At 54.3% G+C, this 17,111-nt stretch overlaps 1 protein-coding gene and 1 non-coding gene across 3 annotated transcripts; both read left to right on the forward strand.

Annotated features, from left to right (window-relative positions):
* Positions 1-2,938: 2,938 nt before the first annotated feature.
* On the forward strand, positions 2,939-17,111 carry LOC123345776 (zinc finger protein RFP-like). 2 transcript variants are annotated; one of them, XM_044982824.1, is made up of 7 exons: positions 2,939-3,624; positions 9,664-9,759; positions 10,628-10,858; positions 11,548-11,570; positions 12,645-12,772; positions 14,561-14,593; positions 15,977-17,111. In XM_044982824.1, the coding sequence occupies exons 1-7, from the start codon at positions 3,208-3,210 to the stop codon at positions 16,489-16,491; spliced, it is 1,443 nt and encodes a 480-aa protein (XP_044838759.1). In that variant the 5' UTR covers positions 2,939-3,207; the 3' UTR covers positions 16,492-17,111. The 2 variants fall into 2 exon arrangements, with proteins under 2 accessions (XP_044838759.1, XP_044838760.1); XM_044982825.1 differs by having other exon boundaries at positions 12,657-12,772.
* On the forward strand, positions 8,796-8,867 carry TRNAR-UCU. Its single transcript has one exon. It is a non-coding gene; the product is annotated as a tRNA-Arg (tRNA).

Raw genomic sequence — 17,111 nt, forward strand, 5'->3', positions numbered from 1 at the left:
TCCAAGCTGGAGCGAGTGAAGGACAGGCCGCTGAAGACTTGGAGGCCAAGCGCCGCCCGGTGAGTACAAGCCCCACGTGTTTTTTACATGCAGTTTTTTTTTTTTAAAGTCATCTCTGCCGGGGCCCCGTCGAAACTGTTCGAATTGGGCCCCGCGCTTCCTAAAGCCGGCCCTGTTGACATACTCTGAATGCATGGGCGGCGCGTGAACTGCTGGCTGGGGGAGGCTAGCCCCTCCAGTCCCACCCCTTCCACACCCCCCAGAGCCCCCGCCCCAGGCTGGCTAGTGCCTACAGCCTCCTCAGCCCCAGAGCGCCGGGAGGGAGAGTGCACAGTGCTGTTGCACTGCTCCACACACCCCAACCCCGGGGAGGCGGGCAGCGTGCCCTCCAGCCCCTGGAGCCCAGAGGCACAGTCAGAGCAGGGGTCTGGGGGCAGAGTGTGAGAGGGGTCACGCCTGGCTGTTTGGGAAGAGACAGCCTCCCCCAGCCTCCCCTACCCGCCGCCCTTGCCCTTGCCCAGGTGCTGTAAAGTCTGCATGCTTCCTCGGATTGTCTGTGCCTCTTGTGGGTGTGTGAGTGAGGTGCCAGCATCCAGCTGCCAGAGAACAGCAGGGGCGGGGTGGGAGCCACTTGGGAATGAAGTAGCCAGTTCATGTTACGGTCAATCCTTCTACAGTGCGGTTAAACAGCGGCAACATCCTCTTCAGCGACCCTCTGATCTCTGCTGTCATGAGATGTCCCCATTGCCTTGTTACTCACAGGAGTAAAGTTAAGCCCCTGTGTGCAAGTGTCTGCAGGATCAGGGCCTTAGAGAGCTGCTGGCAAGGGGCAGTAAGGCCCAGAGCCCCAAAGGTATTTAGGCACATAACCCATGGGAGTTAGGTGCCTAAATACTTAGGATAATCTGGGGCCTAAGGGTATCCTTTCCAAGGTAGCTGTAACTGCACTCCTTGCCCCCCCCCCTCTATACAATACCAGAGGGGAGCAGGGCAGGAATTGTTTCTCAGAGGGGCTGTCCCCACAATCACACCCCTCCCAGGCCTGCTCCAGATGTGGGACAGATCACGCACCAGCCGAGTCTTAGGCAGGAGAGACACAGCGGTGCAGAATTGGGGTTCCCACCTCTGAGATACCCCTCCCACCCCCCCCCAGGGGTATCGAGGATGCTCCTGAACCCATAACACTAGACAGCTGGCAGCCTTACGGAGTGCCCGGAGCTGCACTCTCAAAAGAGGGACAATCCCGGGAAAGCCTGGAGAACTGGCAACCCCATTCAGAGCAGCCACGGCCACAGTTCGGCAGCAGGGAGCGAGGACCTGGCAGTGCCTGCCCTCTGCAGCTGCTGCAACTGGCTCTGCCCCCTCCTGCATATCAGCCACTGGCACAGCAATTCCTCCATTGTCTCCCCAGTACTGAGATCCAGGGTACTTCTCCTGGGGTCCCTAGCCTCTGTTTGCCAGAAGCTGGGAATGAGCGACAGGTAGGGTGACCAGAAAGCAAATGTGAAAAATCGGGACAGGGGGTGGGGGTAATAGGAGCTCATATTAAAAAAAGCCCCAAATATCAGGACTGTCCCTATAAAATCAGGCCATCTGGTCACCCTCGTGACAGGGGATGGATCACTTGATGATCACCTGTTCTGTTCATTCCCTCTGGGGCGCCTGGCATTGGCCACTGTTGGAAGACAGGATAGTGGGCTAGATGGACCATTAGTCTGACCCAGTGTGGCCGTTCTTATGAAACTCTACCACCTTAAAACACCAGAATGAAATTTATTTCCCTGAGCACCACCACTGGGCATTTGACATGGCTCCCTGCTAGGGTGACCAGATCACCCAGCTCAAATATCGGGATGGGGGGTCGTGGCAGAGGGGAAAAAAATGGCAGCAGAGCAAAAAACAAAACAAAACCACCCCACCCCCGCTTCCTCCTCCCTCTGCAAGCGCTGGAGGGAGGCCCGGGAGACTCAGGGGAGCGCGGGGCTGGGGTGAGTGAGAGTCCGGCCCCGAGCAGGCAGGACTCGGGCGCGGTACCTGGAAGGGAGAGTAGGGGGCGGCCCGCGGGGCCAGGCGGCGGCTGTTCTCCCCACCTGGGCAGCAGGACTCGGGAGCAGCCGCTCCTGCAGCTCCCACTGCCGCGGGGGAGGAAGCGGCCGCTGGCCAAGCTCGGCGGCTGCGGCTCTGGCACCCACGAACCCCCCGAGCCCGGGCCTGCTGCGGGGACCCAGCGCGCACACTGCGCCCAGCCCCTGGCCAGTCGCGTCTGGGCTGGCTGCCCAGCCGGTGCAATCCCGCGGGCGGCCCCGGAGTGGGGGCAGCAGGCCCCAGCCCCCCCGCCCCAATCCCGCTCGGGTCCCGCAGGGGAACGAACGGGGCTGGGCTGCCGATGCCTCCGCCGCGGGATTGCACCAGCTGGGCAGCCAGCCCAGACGCGACTGGCCAGGGGCTGGGCGCAGCGCGCGCTGCTGGGTCCCCGCAGCAGGCCTGGGCGGTTCGGGCCCGGGCGCCAGAGCCGCCGAGCGCCATGTGCTTGGCCACTTCCTCCCCCCGCGGCAGAGGGAGCTGCAGCAGCGGCTGCTCCCGAGTCCTGCTGCCCAGGTGGGGAGAACAGCTGGCACCACGGGCCGCCCCGCTACTCTCCCTCCAGGTACCGTCCTACCCGAGTCCTGTCTGCTCGGGGCCAGGCCAGACTCATACTCACCCCGACCCGCGCTCCTGGGCACGGCGTGCTTGGCAAGAGACGGGGATTTGGGGAGGGAGCCAATGGGGCAGTGAGGGGGCGGGGATTTGGGGAGGGAGCCAATGGGGCAGTGAGGGGGCGGGGATTTGGGGAGGGAGCCAATGGGGCAGTGAGGGGGCGGGATCCAATGGGGGAAGGAGGAGGTGGAGTCGGGGCAGGGGAGGGCGCGAGCCCTTCCGGGCTCTGGAGCCTTTGCTTGTTTGTCCAGTGTCCCGACCTAACATTGGTCCGGACGTGGGACAAACAAGCAAATATCCGCTCAGTCCCGATAAAATCGGGACGTTTGGTCACCCTGCTCCCTGCACACAGAGAGTCACATTTCTCCCCAGACTAGAGCCCTCCCCAGACTGACACTCTCAGCCACAGCTCACGGGAGCAGCAGCGAATCAGCCAGATCGCAGGGGAACGCCCCATAGGCTGAACAGAGGCCAAAGACAAGGAAATGAAACTAACCCTGTCACGCAGCCATGGCCGCGCACAGCTCTGTACTAAGTCTCCAGGATGAACTCTCTTGTTCCATCTGCCTGGAGTATTTCCAAGATCCGGTGTCTATCCACTGCGGGCACAACTTCTGCCGGGCCTGCATCAGCCAGTGCTGGGAGGAGACAGATACGAACTTCTCCTGCCCCCAGTGCAGAGAAACCGCCCAGCAGAAGCTTTTCAGGCCCAACAGGGAGCTGGGGAAAGTTGTGGAAATAACCAGGCAGCTGAGTTTCCAGGTCACAGTAACCCCAGGAGGGGAGCAAGGGTGTGAGACACACCGGGAGGCCCTGAAACTCTTCTGTGAAACGGATCAGCAACTAATTTGTGTGATCTGCAGAGAGTCGCAGGCGCACAGAGCGCACTCTGTGTTCCCAGTAGAGGAGGCGGCCCAGCAGTACAAGGTAAAGCCTGGGTGTCCTGTGTTGTCATCTAAAATAGTTTTGTTTTGTTTTGACGATGGTTATTTTCTATATTTTGGCTGCCGTAGCGCCCCAGTGAAAGTCCCCACCTGAGACTGTCCCCAGAGTGGGCAGCAGCCGGCCTGCGCCGGACGCTTGGCGTGAAGTGAAAAAAACAGCTGTGTAGTGGCTGAACCAGTGATGAGCTGGAGATGGTTCGCACCCGTTGGCAGGAACCGGTTGCTAAATTTAGAAGCCGGTTTAGAACCAGTTGTTAGGGTTACCATACAGCCAGCAGCCACAGCTGCTGCTGGGAGACAAGACACCTTGGCTCTGTGCAGCTAGAGCGTCATTTGCCCGAGTGCTACCTTCCCCCCATTTGCCCCGCAGCCCCTTGAACCTCGTCACCCCCGGTTCCTCTCCCCCCCATCCTCGTCACCCCCGGATTCCTCCCCTCCGAGTCTCGTCTTACCTTGGGCTCCAGCAGGCTGATTGAATCAGCTCCGGCAGGCTGAGCTGCAGTCTGATTCAATCAGCCTGCCGAAGCCCAAGGTAAGACGAGACTCGGAGGGGAGGAATCCCGGGGGGAGAGGAATTGGGGGTGATGAGGTTCGGGGGGCTGTGGGGCGAACCGGGGGAAGGTAGCGCTCGGCCAAAGGATGCATCGCTCTTCAGCTGCACAGAGCCGAGGTGTCTTGTCTCCCAGCAGCAGCTATGGCTGCTGCCAGGGGAATCAGACTGCAGCTGGCAGCCTGCGGAGCCCAAGGTAAGAAGGGGAGGGGAGGAATCAGAGAGTGACGGGGCTGGGAGGGGGTGGAGGAATCGAGAGATGACGAGGCTCGTGGCGGGAGGAGATGAGGCTGGGGGGAGGGGAGGGATGGGATCCCGGGCGGGGGCAGTGAGTTGCCTGTCTGTATGTTCTTAATAATAGCTGCTGTTCCCCTAGCAAAATCCTCTCCTCAACATTTCCTTTCTATTTTTGCCTCATTTTCTCCAGTCTATAGTTCTGTTTTTAAAGCCTATATGATCTATTCATGTTAATCTGTTTCTCTGTTTCAGACAGGGTTAAATATGTAACTTGTTTTACATAGAAAAATAGCTGGAGAGATAATGGTAAGACTATATCACCCAGCATTCTAAAGAGGCTCTGTCCTTTACACTTTGTGACTAGGAAAAACAAAAGTTGTCTTTGAATTTTATTAACCAATGTAATTGCTTTTAACACATCAGGAAGAAAGGCAATGACTTTAAGACCTGTTTGTATAATAATGAAAATACTGTAGTTTCTCACTGGCTAACTGTTAAAACATCATTTCTTTTGTTTACAGCCATTGGCAGTAGCTATATAATCCCCTACCCCACGATGGTGTTCTGTAACATTTGCCATGGCTACTGTCTCAATGCTTGCCAAGCTTTTCATCATATCCACAGAACAGAGATTAAATTAATGTAACTGCTACCTTCAATTCATACTAGTGCTTGTAAAAACTGCTTCATCAAAGCACTTAGTTCAATTTTGCAATAAATATCAGAATCCAATAAAGACTATTAAATCTGACTTATTGGCTACATATGTATTATATTTGGAGATGCAGTCAGTTATTATTCAACAGTGAGTTTCGGGAGGCGGCTGTCAGGGGGCAGGGGTGTGGAGGGGGACGGGGCAGTCAGGGGACAGGGAGCAGGGCAAGTTGGGTAGGGGGTGGGGACCTGCGGGGGTAGTTAGGGTGGGGGGGATCTTGGGAGTCAGTGGTCAGGGGACAAGGAGCAGGGGTGGGGTTGATGGATTGCAGGTTCTGAGGGGGGCAGTCAGGGGCAGGACATGGGGGGGTGTTGGATGGGGAGGACAGCTGTTTTGGGAGGCACAGCCTTCCCTACCTGGCCCCTGATACAATTTTGCAACCCTGATGTGCGGGGCCAGCTTTAGGAAGTGTGGGACCCGATTTGAACAGTTTTGACAGGGCCCCGGCAGGGATGACTTAAAAAAAAAACACGTAAAAAAACACGTGGGGCTTCCTCACCGGGCGGCGCTGCAAGTCTTCGGCGGCACTTTGGCGGCAGGTCCTTCACTCGCTCTGAGTCTTCGGTGGCACTGAAGGACCCGCCACCGAAGCGCTGCTGAAGACCTGGAGCGAATGAAGGACCTGCCGCCGAAGACCCGGTAGGGAACCAGTTGTTAAGATTTTGGCAGCTCATCACTGGACTGAACCCTGACAGTGTCACTCTGGCTGAAGACAGGTTCTAGGTCAGAGGTGGGCAAACTACGGCCTGCGGGTCACACCCAGTCTGTCCAGCCCCTGAGTGCCTGGCTCCTCCCGTGCTGTTCCCCCTCCCCTGCAGCCTCAGCTTGCCATGCTGCCAGTGGTCTGGCCCACCACTTTTGCTGGGCAGCGCGGGCGGCATGGCTGCGAGCTCCTGCTGCTCTGAGCAGCAAGGGAAGGGAGAAGGGGGTTGGGTAAGGGGCAGGGGTCCTGGGGGGCAGGGAGCAGGGGACGGTTGGATGGGATGGAGGTTCTGTCAGGGGGGGTCAGTCAGGGGACGGGGAACGGGGGCATTGGATAGGCGTGGGAGTCCCGGGGAGGCCTGTCTGGGGGCGGGGGTGATGATAGGGGGCGGGGCAGTCAGGGGGACAGGGAACAGGGGGGGTTGGATAGGGGGTGGAGTTCCAGGGGGTGGTTAGGGGTGGGGGGTCCCAGGAGGGGTCAGTTAGGGGACAAGGAGCAGAGGGAGTTGGATGGGTCAGGGGTTCTGAGAGGGGCAGTCGGGGCAGGAAGTGAGAGGGAGTGGGGGCCAGGCTGTTTGGGGAGGCACATCGTTCCCTACTCGGCCTTCCATATAGTTTCCTCAACACCAATGCCAAAAGATTTGCCCACCCCTGTTCTAGGTAATGCATATTCATGGGTCCTGAGGACAACTAGCGGAGTAGCATTGGTGGTGTAGCAGTTAGCATGGCTAAGTCTGTCTGAAGTCAATGCCAAACTAGTGTGGTGTTTTCCTCAGCGCTTTCCCTGCTTTTACCACAGCAAAGCAGTGTTGCCAAGTAGAGAGAGGAGGGGAGCTAGCATAGCTGCTCTGTGGTGCAATGGCTAGTGTGTTGGATTTCTAGGGAGTAGTTCCTGGCCTACCTCCATTAGCCAAGTCATTCAAAGGTTGTGGGTTCAAATCCCACCTGAGTCAGTTTAGCTGTTGCCATTGTGGTTTTTATGCAATAGGTAGGGCCTTACCAAATTCACAGTCCCTCTTGGTCAATTTCACAGTCATAGCATTTTAAAAATTGTAAATGTCATGATTTCAGCTATTTAAATCTGAAATGTCATGGTGTTGTAACTGTAGCGGTCCTGAACCAAAAAGGAGTTGGGGCGAGGGGTCACAAGGTTATTGTGTGTTGCGGGGAAGAGGGGGGTTGAGGTACTGCTACCCTTACTTCTGTGCTGCTGGTGGTGGCACTGCCTTCAGAGCTGGGCAGCTGGAGAGTGGTGGCTGCTGGCCAGGAGCCCAGCTCTGAAGGCAGAGCCACCACCAGCAGCAGTGCATGGCATGATATGGTATTGCCACCCTTACATCTGTGCTGCTACCTTCAGAGCTAGGCCATCAGTCAGCAGCTGCCACCCTTTGGCCGCCCAGTTCTGAACTCAGTGCAGAATTAAGGGTGGCAATACCGCTAACCCTAAAATAACCTTGCAACCCCCCTGCAACTTCCTCCTGGGTCAGGACCCCCAATTTGAGAAACGCTGGTCTCCCCCATGAAATCTGTATAGTATAGGGCAAGAGCACACAAAAGACCAGATTTCACAGGGGGAGACCAGATTTCACAGTCCATGACACATTTTTCATGGCTGTGAATTTGGTAGGGCCCCAGCAATAGTCAGTCACTTGAGTGCAGCTAAATGGGGCCAAGACAAGGCCAAAAGGTGTGCCTGGCTAGCAGTAGGTAGAAGCCTCTATCTGCATCTCTGCTGCGCAGGGAGACGTGTTTAACCCCCTCGAGAATTAAGGAAAAAATGGGAAGGAGAAAAAGAAACGAAAGCCTCTTCCAGTGGCTGAGGCCTGGTACAAGCCTTCTGCAGCTGCTCCTTTCCAGCCCATCTGGATGCCCCCTTCTGGCCATGCAAGGGTTGGGGCGCTGCCACTGAGCGGTGGGCAGCTGGGGTCCAGCAATCCCTGGCCTCACACTGAAGAGACAAATGTTTAAGCCTCTCCACTAACTTAGGTGTTGACTCTTAAGTCGCTCCACCTTGTGCTGCAGCCGCAGTATTTAGCCTGGGTTCTCCTGCTGGGGAGAACGGGCCCTGCAGGGCTCCATTTGAGGAGGAAACCTGGGCCGGAAAGAATTGCGGTCGGTAGGTCGAGCTCGTGTGTCCAGAGGGCTGAGCTGGTGGCCCCAGAAGCTCAGGCTGGTGTTCCGACGAGTCGGGGAGGCAGCTGAGGAGGGTGGCAGGACCGTGGCCTGGGGCCTCAGGCCCATTCATCCACCTGCTCTTCCCAGGACCCCAGAGAGGCGAAAAGAGGAGGTGGCCAGACACTCATCCTGGCAGGCTCGCCCTGCTCTCCTCCTCTCATATGGGCCCTTCTTCCCTCAGAGTGGCCATGCCCACCTCTGGCACCTTGATCCTCCCCCCGGGATCACTCTCCCCACATCCCGAGCAGGGAAGCCCCCTGCACCAGGCGCTGCAGGGCCCTTTCCCAACCTGTTGGAGGGCTCCGCCCTGGAGCGCAGGTCTTGGGGGGAAAAGGCCAAGGCTTGTCTCAAAGGCTTATTTTCCAGAGATGGCAGCCAGGGAGCTGCTCTGTTTGGCACCCAGGCTCTGCTTCCACCCCCTCTATTAGAATGAAGATGAAGATTAAACCACCTTTAGCCCTTCAGCTCCACGGAAGGTTTCTGTCCACCCTGAGCTGGCTGTAAGACACCTGGGCGAGGATGTGGCTGGTGTAGCACCTAGTGAATGTCCCCACCTGAGACTGCGCCTGGAGTGGGTGACAGCTGGTCTGTACCAGACTTTTGGAGCCAGCCACCAGAGTCCCTTGGGAGGGCTTGCTCCCGGCCTCAGGAGGGAAGTGAAAAAAACTGCAGTGTAGATGATTGAACCCTGCCAGTGTCATTTTGGCTGCAGTCTGGCCGAAGACAGGTTCTGGGTAATGCATAGTTATGGGTTTTAAGGGCTATTAACAACGCAGCATTGGTGGTGTAGTGGTTAGCATGGCTGACTTCTAAGTAGTTGGTCTGGGTTTAATTCCCAGCCAGTGCTGTGTTTTCCTCATAGCTTCCCCTGCTTTTACCACAGCAATTGCAGTGTTGCAAAGTAGAGAGAGGCGATGAGGTAGCCAACTCATCTAAGGGTTCTGTGGTGCAATAGAATGTGTGTTGGCCTTCTAAGGAACAGTGCATAGCATGGTTTAAGACAATCATTCAAAGGTTGTGGGCTCAAATCCCACCAGAGTCTCTTTAGCTGTCTGCTAGTGTGGCTCCTACAGAATAGGCAGCCACTTGAGTGCAGCCAACTGGGGCCAAGACAAGGACAGAAAGGCGGACCAGGCTAGCATGTGGTAGAAGTCTCTGCAGTGCGAGGAGGCGTGCTTTCACCCCTAGCATGGGTGTCTTCAGTTGAGCTCAAGGTGGACAAAACCTTTGGGGCTAAAGGTGGTTTAATCATCTTCACTCTGAATAGAGGTGGTGAAAGCAAGGCCTAGGTGCCAACCTGAGAAGCTCCCTGGCTGCCATCTCCAGAAAATCAGACTTTGGGACAAGCCTTGGCCTTTTCCCCCGAGACCTGCACTTTAGGGGGTTGGGAAAGAACCTCACAGCTTCTGGCGCAGGGGGCTTCCCTGATCGAGAGGTGGGGTCCCAGCGGGAGGGTTCAGGTGCCAGAGGTGGGCTTGGCCACTCTGAGGGGAGAAGGGTCCAGGCCAGCCAGTGCCAGAGGGAGGCCCTGTCTTGTGTCCAGGGTTCTGTAGGGAGGACAGACTCCTCGATCTCTGCTGAGGAAACTGCCCACAAACAAACACAGAAAGTCAATTCCAGCCACGCTATTTTTCTTTGCTCAGAAACAATTCCAGACCCGGCTGCAGACTCTGAAGGAAGAGAGAGAAAAGCTCCTGGGGTTGAAAGTATCAGCAGAAGGGAGAAGCCGGGAGTATCTGGTACGTGTCCAATGTTATCAGCCAGCAGAGACATGGGGTAGGAGTCTGTCTCCCTGGATGAGTAGGGGGATGGGTGTGTGTGTGTGTGTCTCTGACCACGTTTGGTGGGATCGCGGGGAACCAATACACAAGTCAGTTCCTGCCTAGGGATGGTCTCACATGGCTTAAACTGACCTTTGCCCTCCCTGAATTCTGGGCCCTCCATGCAAGTTAGAGCAGCCTCGGGGCTGCACAAGCTGGCTCTGACTCCCCAAGGGGCATGAGTAGCAGAGACCAGCTGGGATGCAGTGGGCTTTTTCCACACTGCTGTTGCACCTCTTATCCCATGGGCCGGGAGCAGGACTATTGTGGAACATAAATGCCATTCTCCCCTGGTCGAGGCAACCCACAGCACAGGGTTAGTCTCAGCGCAGTTTAAAAAGGCCTGAGAATCGTGCTTCCTGTGTCTGTGCATGTCGCCCTCTGTGGATATTCCTGTCTCTCCATGGGCTGGATTGTGCCAATGATTTCTGCTCTTCAGTGGGGCTGGACCAGATCCCCAGGATCCCAGAACAGCCCTGAGGGAGCGCAGCAGCTGCTGCAGCCAAGGGAGGGATGCAATTGCTTCTCTGGCCAGTGCAGGTTGTGGGGCCATGGCCCTACCTCCTCTCTTCCCAGACATCAGAGAAAGTAGGACCAAGATGGATTTCTGGGCAAAATCTTCTCTCTGACAACTTGGAGATGGTTCATAATCAAGTTTTTCTCTAAATGGGAAGTGTTGAAGTTTGGATCTGTAATGAAATTCGCCCCACTGCACACTCAGGGCCCAGGGAAATATCCCCCAATCTTCTCCACGTCCCTGACCTGCCTTTTCACTCTTTCATGGCAGGAGAAGACAGACGCCCAGAGGCAGAAGATTGTGTCTGAATTTGAGCAGCTGCGCCAGTTCCTGGAGGAACAAGAGCGACTCCTGCTGGGCCAGCTGGCAGAGCTAGAGAAGGGGATGACAAGGATGCAGGAGGAAAATTTCACCAAACTCTGCGAGGAGATTTCCCGACTCAGTGAGCTGATCCGTGAGATGGAGGGAAAGTGCCGGCAGCCAGTGAGTGAATTCCTGCAGGTGAGATCTTGGCTCCTGGTATAGAATTTTGGAAAACAACATAGAAGTGAGACTTGTGAGACGGGGTCCAGGATTCAAACCTCCCTCTGTAACTCACTGTACATATTGCTTATATGGAAATCTTCTTTATCACTTCCCTTTGGTCTTCATTTTATTGTTCTGAATTTTATGACTCATAGTTTATCAGGCGACCAAGATCAGGGAAAAGGCGCTGCTTAGTCTATAGAGATTTTATTTCTTCATGCACATGTATCTAGAAATGTTTATGGCCCACATCGCTGTGGAGTCTAAGCACCTGAATAGTGAACGAATTTATCTTCCACTTGGAAGGCTGGGAAATATTACGTGAATCACACTATTGCACCCATTATAAAGCTGGGGAACTGAGGCACAGCCAGATGATGTAACTTGCCCAAGTCACTAGGGGTGTCTAGGGCAGTTCAAGGAATAGAGCCTAGATCTCCTGCGTCCAAGTTCAGTGCTTTAACCGCAAGTCTGCTGGCTGGAACAGGAGCCCGGGCTCTGTCTCTGCAATGTGGCGGTGCTAACCGTGACACTGCTGACACACCTCCCTGGGAACGTGGTGTGTGCCCCCTCCACCCGTGGGACATAGAAACAGATTCGATGATTAGGCATTATTCATTCTCGCTGTTATCACTGTGAGACTGAGCTTCCTTTCTTCTCTCTAGGACGTCAGAAACACCCTGACCAGGTACGTGGCATCTTCTCAGTCCCCTCTCACGCTTCACTGTGCTTGGGCTCTTGTCCAATCCTCATCTCCTTCACAGATAGCAGCAAAGCATGCAGGGCAGGGTATTCAGGCTTGGGCTGAAACTTGGGCTTGATGCTCTTTAATTATTAACCTGAATATAGGAACATGCTATAAAAACTCCATGCTCCACCTGTGCCAGAAGAACTGGCACTGCCTACACCAGGGGTTAGGTCAGGGGTATGGATATTTCCCACCCCTGAGTGAGGGAGTTATACCCATGTAAGTTTATAGTGTAGACCTGGAATTAATCCAAAGAGTGACAGAGCTGTAGTGATCTGTCAACTCAAAGTGTCTGTCAGGGTGGACCCAAAGTGTATTTCAGGATTCTGGCCCCGTCAGATATCAAACAGCAAAGAGATGGAAAATTTTCCTGTGACTTTGCTTTATTTCCATCCTTCAGCTTCCAAGCCCACAGGACTGAGCTTTCTTGCAGGTAGCATTTCCAAGGTGCAATAGGGCGTTAACCAATCCTTTGTATTGTGATGTTTCTTGATGGCCCATCTGATTTTGACAATTCTTCTGTGTGGGCTGGGAGGACCATTCCCATGTCTGGGTTCCCAAATTCACAGCAAACATTCTCAAAGTTAGAGAGCAAAACCTACATATTTTTATAGCATGGAATATCGACATTACAAGTGAGATTAATGCATGCAGCAACTTACCAGCATTTCACAGAATCTAAATACTAAATACATTCTTATAAGACTAATAGCTATTGTGGGCAAAACTAACACACAAGTGAACTGGTCTGGTCTCAAACTTTGAGTTTGCCAGTTCTTTGCTAATGCCTGCAGCCTGGGCAGCAGCTGGCATCTGGCCTGCCAGCGTCACAAGGGTCACTGTGACCATTGGTTGGGCTGGACCTGGCCTGAGGTTGGGTTACACAGAGAAATGTGCTCAACTTAACAGCTTTCACAGCCCATCGGCTTCCACTGACATGCGACTGATATTAAATGATGAATACCAAAGTAATGAAGAATAGCGATTAAGTAATCAAATGATGAATCAGAACAGCTTGTCTCCTAGGTGCGAGAAGGGGCAGTTTCAGCAGCCAGTGGAGATTTCTCCTGAGCTGGAGAAGAGACTCTGTGATTTCTGTCCGAAAATCTTTGTTCTAAAGGAGACTCTGAAGAAATTGAAAGGTAGGACCAGGAAGGGATCTAGGAAGGGAAATAAAAACTTGTCTCTAGAATTGTGGGATTTGCTGAGCAGTGACCAATCAGCTGCTAATTTAAAAATAACAAAAAAGAGATAGATCAAAATTCTTGAATGAGGGGACTGGGCTGGAGAATTTTCTAGGGCAAATGAAATTCTGATTGAGAAACAGCCATAATATGAATGTGAATCGTTGTCACCTTAACTTGTTTGCCTGAATTATAGAGGAATGCAGTCTCTTTGGATGAAGCAAGCCTTACGGCCATACAGAGTGCTCTGATTATATTCCTGCCTGGGTTCAGTTTCAGTCTGGCCTCAGTAGAAATTCTCTGCGGATAAATAAAGTTCATGACTGATAAGAGAGGACAAGTCTGGTGCATGAAGCTGTCACAGAGTTCCCGGGCGATGCTCTGGAACTGCTCCCCACAAAGCCAGTCAGGACTTTGGGGAGCCTCCTCTCCCTTGGAGCAGACTGTCTTCAGGGCAAGAAGCTCACACGGCTTCACCTTCCTGGGTCTGATCTTGGAGCATTCAGCGTATGCCTCTCCGTGCGCTTCCCACAGCAAGTCCGCCCAGGCGGGGGTCCGCCCAGTGCAGAGGGTCCTGCACGCACCCCGCACTTAGCAGTCAGATGTGACTCTTCCAGTAAAACAGAAGTTTATTAGATGACAGGAACATGGTCTAAAACAGAGCTTTTAGGTACAGAGAACGGGGCCCCTCAGCCAGGTCCATTTTGGGGCCCAGCGAGCCAGACAACCCCGTCTGCCCTTATTTCCCATCCCCAGCCTGCTCCATACTGAAAGTCCCTCCAGCCCCTCCTTCTCTGCTGAGTTCCTTTCCCGGGCCAGGAGGTCACCTGACCTCTTTGTTTTCCCACACCTTTAGCATCCCCTTGCAGGGGGGAAGGGCCAGGGCCATTAGCTGCCAGGAGACAGAGTGTTGGCCAGAAACTGAGGCACCCACACAGTATTCAGAGGAAACATTAAGAACAGTCCCACTTTGTCACATCAGTCCTCCTTACACCATATTAAGTGGACTTAAGTCATGCATAGGTTGGTCATTCTACATGGGAGAGGGGAGACATTTCATATTCACTCTTAAGCCTTGTCTACACTGCCACTTTATAGCGCTGCAACTTTCTAGCTCAGAGGGTGTGAACCTCCCCTGAGCGCTGCACATTTCAGCACTGTAAAGTGGCAGTGTAGACAGTGCTCCAGCACTGGGAGTTACTCCCCTCGTGGAGGTGGGATTTTTAGAGCACTGGGAGAGCTCACTCCCAGTGCTGACATACCCTTAGTTTCTCTTTCTATCTGGGTATCTCTGTCCCTTTCCTTCTGCGTTTGGCCCAGTCCTCAAGCACATGTATCCTGATTATTTGTTAAACCATGACACCAGTATTAAAACTGGTCAAAATATTTAATTCAAAAAAAGTTTGATGGAAAATCCCCCCTGCTCAAAAAAACCCTTCCAGATCCACAAAGAAAACAAACAGAAACAAACAATTTTGTTTGTTTCTCTCCTCCCCCCCCAAATTCTCTAATTTTTGATTTTCCAGGTTCCCCCCCACCCTTTTTTTTTTTTGGCACTGACTACAAGGGGCGGTATTTTTGTTTTGTTTTTTCACTTTTACATTTTTCTTTCCCTTTTGCCATCGGGTAATATTTCAACACTTCTTCTCACCATGTCCCCAAATTCATCCCAGCTCTGGCTATGGACAGCAGAAATCACACCGTAATGTGACAGCATAATATCTCATCTTTCTCCTTTCTCTCTAGATACCCTGCCCTCCGAACTGGAGAGAGAATGGGGTGAGTCTCTGGGAAAGGTGGGGCTGGGGAAGAAGGCTGCAAATGGGAAGAGATCATAACAGTTTGTGTTGGTGACCCTGGATTCACTTGCAGAAGAAGCTTCTGAGATCAAACAAAGCAGAAGCTGTTATGACTAGAGAATGGGCATTCCAGAGAGGGGGACAGCTTTAAACACTCCAGCATATTAACTCCTTAACTGGTCGGACCGAGCCCCTTGCTGTCTCCAGTCATCCTCTTCCATCTCTCTCCCTCTTGCTGGGTTGTGGGGTCTCCCTTCACCCTGTCCTTGGGAACTCCTGGATGCTGCCCCATCTTGTCCACCCTCTCCGGCTGGTGCCTCCTTCTCTTCCTCCCCTTGTGGGCTGGGGGCTCTTTCTTGTCCTTGCCATCCGTCCCCCGTTCGCTGGGGTGTGTGTGTGTGTGTGTGTGTGTCTCATCATCCCCTCCTCCGCCTTCCACATGCTGCTGACCCCTCCCTCTGCCCCACGCCGAGTGTCAATCCCCAGCCTCTTCCTTCTGGAGTGGGGTTTGCACACTGTCCCTCCTGTGTAGAGTCCTACTGAATTCACGGTCACAGACTTTGAAATCTGATCTCCCCCGTGAAATCTGGCTATGACAGAGGAGGAGCAGGCCTGGGCTCCCACTGTGGGCCAGGCTCCAGTGGCTAGTCCCAGTCCAGGCTGGGGAGGGACAGGACTTCCTCTTCTCCTGCAGGGGCTGCCCCAAAAGGTGGGTCAGACCCACCTCTGGGAACCTCCCCCAGCTGCAGGAAGCTCTGCAGTTGCTGGCTGGGACAGCTCCTGACCCAGTCAGGAGGCTGCGGCTCCAGCTCTCAGCCTCTGACCCAGGCAGGAAGGCTGCGGGGAAAACCCAGATGGATGATAACTCACCCCACCCCATACCCTGTGACCCTCACTTCTGCGCTGCTGCTGATGGTCGCACTGGTGGTGGCGCCCAGCCAGCAGCCGCTGCTCTCCGGCTGCCCAGCTCTGAAGGCAGCAGCAGCGCAGAAGTAAGGGTGGCAATCCCACGACTCCCCTGCAATAGCCTTGTGACCCTCCCATGACCTCCTTTTGGGTTGGTATCCCCCACCGTTACAACACTGTCAAATTTCAGATGTAAACACCAGAAACCGTGAAAACCCCATGACACTGACATTGACCAGAGTAGGGCCCTACCAAATTTATGGTCCATTTATGTGCCATCTCTTGGTTCCTCCCTCCTGGCTGGCGGGGCTGGGAAGGCATCTCCCAGCTGCCCTCCCTATAAGCACCGACTCCGTGGGTGTTCTGGGGCTGAAGCACCCACAGGGAAGCAGGAGATGGCACATAAATGGACCATAAATTTGGTAGGGCCCTAACACTCTGATTCTCCACCCCCCAGCGAATGTGACTCTGGATCCAGACACGGCTCATCCCGAACTCGTCCTGTCTGAGGATCGGAAAGGCGTGAAGCGGGGACACACGCGGCAGCATCTTCCCTACAATCTGGAGAGATTTGACGCTGAGCTCTGCGTGCTGGGCTGTGTGGGGTTCACCTCGGGGCGACATTGCTGGGAGGTGGAGGTGGGGGATGAAGGGGGCTGGGCTGTGGGGGTGGCCAGAGAGTCTGTGAGGAGGAAGGGAGAGTTCATCTTTCAACCCGAGAAGGGGATCTGGGCTGTGGGGCTGTGGAGGACTCGGTACTTGGTTCTCACCTCTCCTGCGAGACCCCTGTCCCTGAGCTGGGTGCCCAGGAGGATCCGGGTCTCTCTGGACTATACACAGGGGCAGGTGGCATTTTTTGATGCTGATAGTGAAGCCCCAATCTTCACTTTCCCACCGGCCTCATTCATGGGGGAGCGAGTCCGCCCCTGGCTCTGGGTGGAGATGGGATCGCAGCTAAGGCTGTGCCCCTGAGACGCAGGGCGAAATTCACCGCTGCACCTTTCCTCCAGGCAGAGGTTCCCCTGGCACCTGGCTCCTCATCTCTGGGACTCTGGCCAAGTGCAGGGAGCCTCTGAACTGACACAACCTTAGGTTGCTGGATGTGATTAGGGCAGAGAGCCCAATCCTATTGTCCAGTCTGGTCCTATCCACTCTGATTCTGGAGAGTTCAGGCAGTCTGCTGGGCAGATGGAGGGAGAGGAAGCCTGAGGGTAGGGACAAAGGTGGGGGCTGGAGAGCAGTTTTACTCCAGTGACTTCACTCCTGATTTACACTAGGGTGGGGGAGGGGAATCAGCCCCAGTGACTCCTGAGGGGGTCACTCCTGATTCACACTGGAGTGAATGAGGCCAGGAGGGAATCACCTCCAATGGGAATGACTCCTGATTGACACTGGTGTGAATGAGAGGGGAATCAGTCCCAATTATTCCAATGGGAGACATGGCTAGAAAAGGTTACACATCCCATGTTTTTTTGTATTTACATATGCATGAGTAGGGTCTACAATGTAATCAACAGTCTCTGCCTATGCTGTATTCTGAGAATTCAGAGGTCAAAAGAAGAACCTATCACTTAAATGAATTGTAAACATGG

The sequence above is a fragment of the Mauremys mutica genome, chromosome 12 (genome assembly GCF_020497125.1).
Source record: "Mauremys mutica isolate MM-2020 ecotype Southern chromosome 12, ASM2049712v1, whole genome shotgun sequence".
NCBI lineage: Eukaryota > Metazoa > Chordata > Testudines > Geoemydidae > Mauremys > Mauremys mutica.